Source organism: Mytilus trossulus, chromosome 8 (genome assembly GCF_036588685.1).
Source record: "Mytilus trossulus isolate FHL-02 chromosome 8, PNRI_Mtr1.1.1.hap1, whole genome shotgun sequence".
Taxonomy (NCBI): Eukaryota; Metazoa; Mollusca; class Bivalvia; order Mytilida; family Mytilidae; genus Mytilus; species Mytilus trossulus.
This window is the reverse complement of record NC_086380.1, coordinates 43,722,577-43,727,943: the sequence shown is the minus strand read 5'-3', so window position 1 is coordinate 43,727,943 and position 5,367 is coordinate 43,722,577. Positions and strand designations below refer to the sequence as shown.

Here is a 5,367-nt window from a genome sequence, read left to right as displayed (position 1 = left end):
TTTGAATTTGAATTAAATATGATATTTTCTTTGTCAATAAATTGCATGTTTTTTGGTTCATAGGCGACTGATATAATTTAAAAATAAATAAAAAAGTCGTGATGAAATATATTTTAATTAAAGCGTGAAAATTCCAAAGAAAGATTTAGTGTGTGTGTTGACATTTGAAGATGATAGAAGTACCTCCTTCGTATGTATTGTTAATTTTGTTTATTTATCATTCTATCAATACAGCATGCCCAAGTAATTGGATTCATAAAGATCATTATATGTATTGTGTCATAGATTTTACCGGTAATTGGTACACAGCACAGGTAAGTAAAGAATAGGCGTCGTTTCCCAAGTCAGGATCATCTTACCTTTGTTGGTGTTTTTTTTAAAACTGGGTTTATTTATATGTTTCGGAGTTTAATGTTATGTCTATTTTCGCTGAACTGGTACACATTTTTCATTAGGGTCCAACTGGAGTATAACTGTAGAAAATGGTAGCATTTTACAAATTTTGATACTATTTGATGGATTGATTGATTGCCGCGTTGTATGTTAATCAAATTTTGATACAATTTGATCGATTAATTGATTGTTGTATGTTAATCATGTCAGTGTAAAAATATTTCATGCATATGGATGACGAGAATGATTGTCATTCTATATACAAACACAAACCATGCTCTTAACGAGCTAATTGTTTTAATGATGATATTTAGGAAATTTACTTTTCATAAACGTATGATAACGTACCACATTTACGAAACACAAAACTATACATATTTCAAATATCCAATATGTTGTTTTTTTGCCATCAATGCATAAACATTTGATATTTTTATATTTGCCCTTCAAAAAATGATCATATGTATGTTTTACGACGGTGTTTTGCCCACTGCGTCACAATGATTGTTTTGCATTTTAGAAAATGTGCTCCAGTATATCAGCTCACCTGCCAGTGGCAGACACAGCTGAAGCTTTTAAAAGAATTGGGGATGTAACAGGAAGATCCAACGACAGTACGTAAATTGCATTATGGGTAAATGACAATGTTCGCAGCTGAAATTTTTAACAATATTTTCATAAGTTATGTAGTTTTTAGAACATGATATTTATTGCAATTTTTGTGTAAAAAGAATTTTTGCATGTATTCGGGTTTCAGACATAAGCAAAACACGGGATGTTTTGTGTTAAACAAGAATGTATCTGGGTAGTTCTTTTAGCTATTGAGATTTGTAAGAGTGGAGCTTATCGAAGAAAAAGTAAGAAGAATAAAATAAGGATGAATAAATGTTAAGCGTCCAGTGGCAAACAGTACATGCAAATCAAATTGCTAACAATTGATCATACTGTCTATTCCGACTTCTTCCAAAAAAATTCAAGCTTATGAAAATATCGAAGAGAATGAAAAGACATACTCAAGCAATCTCTAAAATTCTTAAAAGAATTGAAATTTCACTCGTTTATATAAACGTGAAGATCGCGATTTTTTTTTTAAATTTATCAATCTATATTCACTATAAACGAAATATATTTACAGTCTGGTTAGACGGTACAGATGAACACCACCCTAATCAATGGAAGTGGCAATCAACTGGGTTAGATTTCAGGTAAGCGCATTTGTGGTCAGTGTCGATTACCCCCTCCCTTCCCCCAATAAATAATAAAATAAAAACATTAGACAAAGTTATATTCAGAAAATATATAACGGGCGTATTGCATTTCCGCTAATTTTTTAAAGTTTCAATACTACGCATCCGCAAATTTAAAGTATACGTTTCCAGGAATTATATTTTTTACTGTTCCGGAAATTTAACTGGTAGTAATTTGTTAATATTTGAATATATATGTAAGATAAGTTATCTATTTTCTATTTTTATACAAAAAAGGTTCTGATCTTATATGTACAATATACTAGAAATAAAAAAACAACCTAGAGGCTCCAAAGAGCCTGTGTCGCTCACCTTGGTCTATGTGAATATTTAACAAAGGACACAGATGGATTTATGACAAAATTGTGTTTTGGTGATGGAAATATGTTTGTAGATTTTATTTTTCTAACGTTCTTGCTGCTTACAATTATCTCTATCTATAATGAACTTGGCCCAAAAGATTCAGTGGAAAATATTAGTGAAAATTTACAAATTTTATGAAAATTGTTTTAAATTGACTAAAAAGGGCAATAACTCCCTAATCACGTGTCAATCAACCGTATGTTACGGTGTGTTTGATGAATTATATTAAATTGACCTGTATATATATATGTTTATTTCAATTTTTTTCTGTTATTATACGATCTCATACCACTTCTGTCAAGCTGTATATTATGTATATCTGTCAGAGAGTGCAATAAAATCTTGAAATCTTGAATCCTAGGGGGTCAATTGACCATTTTAGTCGTGTGACTTTATTTTTAGGTCTTACTTTGCTGTACATTATTGCTGTTTACAGTTTATCTCTATCTATAGTAATATTCAAGATAATAACCCAAAACGGCAAAATTTCCTTAAAACTACCAATTCAGGGGCAGTAACCTAACAACGGATTGTCTAATTCATCTGAAAGTTTCAGGGCAGATAGATCTTGACCTGTTTAACAATTTTACACCTGTCAGATTTGCTTTAAATGCTTTGGTTTTTGAGTTTTAAGCCAAAAACTGCATTTTACCCCTATGTTCTATTTTTAGCCGTGGCGGCCATCTTGGTTGGTATGCCGAGTCACCAGACACAACTTTTAAAATAAATAGCCAATGATGATTGTGCCTTAGTTTGGTTAAATTTGTCCCAGTAGTTTCAGAGGAGAAGATTTTTGTAAAAGTTTACGGACGACGGACGCCAAGTGATGAGAAGAGCTCACTTGGCCCTTTTTTCACCATCTGGAAATGCCTTTGATCGTCTATGTAATGAAATACCTGATATTTTTATAGATGGGACAGTCAATTATTCGATACATCATACATATTAAATTGAAAATGGAAATGGAAAATGTGTCTAAGAAACAACAACCCGACCATAGAGCAGACAACAGCAGTATATTTGTTTTCTACCTACATGAACAGTTACATTAAAGAGAAACACAATTTTAGCATTTTGAATGACAATGTTAGGGGCTTTTAACTGTATTATACAGTAACAGTATTTTATTAAGACTATTATATGTGTAGTTCTTTTTCAGGTTCCAACATTGGGCTATTGGTGAACCCAACGATGGCACAGAACATTGTTTAGAGGTTGTTGCACGTACAGAATGGCACTGGAATGACGGACATTGCGAACAAACGGGGCGTGTCAATAAACTAGTATGCGAACGATATGAATTGACAGCTCATAATGTTATTGGATGAAATATATCGATTATTGATTCAAATATCACATGACTTTATACAACATAGATGGACTTTTTCATATCATTTGGGGTGTATATTTGTTTTTGAATAACGAAACTTTTAACATTAAAAATATGATAACAGTAAAGTGCACTTTTTATATTTATTTTGTTGAGATTTCACCTATATCGAAGATCAACTCTTTTATTCATTAAAAACAAAAATAAATTGTTTCTGAAAGGAGTGAAAACAGATTGTTTGCAGTGAAAAAATAATTCTTTCTAATTTTTAAATTACATTGAATTTTAACTTTTTATCCCAGATCTGGTGTGGATTAAAAGAAAATATGTCTTAACCTTTTAGTCAAAAGGAATACAACATCACATGTTTTACTACAAAGTACATTGAACAGTTGAATGTATGGTGAGAAAGTCAATATTTGAAATTTCGTTCATGTATTGACCGTAAATTTATAAAAATTGTATATATTTATTTTATATGCGAACTTACACTATTCGACAGCAAAAGCAGCATTCAACTGCAGCCTGTTTACATGAAAAGAGGCACCCAAGCAGAATTGTTTAGCAGTATTGTATTTTTAAGAATCCAATGATATATTTCATCAATAATTTATGGATACATCAAAATCTTTAAATAGTTCTTTTTAAATAGTTTTACATTTCGAAATCGACAAGACAAGACAAGAAAAAAACATTGCTACAGTTAATGGACATTTACAATGATAAATGGTTAAAACGACAATAAATCATTTTCAACTTACCATACTTTGTTGAGACAGCGGCCAACGTTGTCTGGTCTAGAACAAGTCGACAATTGAGAAACGCAAACAACATGTGTTAATAGTGTGTAATAAAAGAATCAAATTCGTAATTGGTAAACACTTGTAGTATATCTGGTATCAAATCTAACGAAAGATTGATGAAATAATGAATGTTACTTGTTCATACTAAAACCCACATGTAAGACCTGTTGGTGACCTTCTGCTGTTGTTTTTTTCTATTGTCGGTCTCTTTGACACATTCCCCATTTCCATTCTCAATTTCAAACATAGTTTGAAAAACAACTTAACGTATAATGAATACATTATAATACGAAAATGTCTTCCTGCATACGATATACACGTTTTTAATATTTTCCAGTATACAAACAACGACTCCAAGTAAGTAACACATTGTAGCACACTATATTACGAGCCAATTGTTATGGTCTTACCAGAAACTTACACAAATGCTAAAATAAAAATACTTACAGTCGTTTGATTGATTATTCGTTTTGCAAAATAAACATAAGGATTTACAGCATGCATTCGGGTTGTACTTTGTAAATACAGCTGTTTCTCAAACCACGCCTGTTTTGGGGAGAACTTGAATATTCATAGAAAATAAATTTTGTTTACATACTTGTTCCCAGTTATACACTCTGTGTTCCATCTCACAGAGTCATAACTAGGGAATGTAACCAGTAAATATACATGTGCATATTGTTTACATTGAATTCTGTGGTAACCTTTTATTCGAAGTAGGGGTAGTTAAGAAAATTAGTGTTAGTTAAAACTCATAGACGTTCAGGGCATATGAACGTTGAAAATATGCCACACAGCCCTATATTTTGACCTTTGAAAAAAATTGTGGTGCATATGAACTTTTATTCTAGGATAAGATTTTTTTCAAAACTTCATAGTAAAAGTGGTACAGTTTTAGCCGTAAAAGGAATTTCTATGGGAAATTGCATGGTCAATTTTTACAGAAATTGAACCTTCAGTTCTTTTAACTTATATAGCTGTATAACATAAACTTGTCGTAGATACCAGAATTAAAATGTTATATTTGCACCAGACGTGCGTTTTGTCTACAAAAAGGTCGTCAGTGACGCTATAATTTAAAAATGTAAAAGACCAACATAAAAAAACGAAGTTGAAGAGCATTGAGGAGCACAAATTCAATAAAATTTTACAAATATCATCTAAGGTAGAAAATTCTTAGTTGTTCTCAAAATTCAAAGTTTTGTATGCTACAAGTGAAATTTTATTGAAC

General features: G+C 31.2%; 1 protein-coding gene across 1 annotated transcript; it reads left to right on the top strand.

The window, feature by feature from the left end:
• The first annotated feature begins 240 nt into the window (after positions 1–240).
• LOC134681928 (ladderlectin-like) lies at positions 241–3,396 on the top strand. Its single transcript, XM_063541555.1, has 4 exons — positions 241–314; positions 914–1,007; positions 1,529–1,598; positions 3,163–3,396. Exons 1-4 carry the CDS (start codon positions 270–272, stop codon positions 3,329–3,331), a joined length of 378 nt encoding a protein of 125 aa, XP_063397625.1. The 5' UTR covers positions 241–269; the 3' UTR covers positions 3,332–3,396.
• The last annotated feature ends 1,971 nt before the right edge of the window (positions 3,397–5,367 follow it).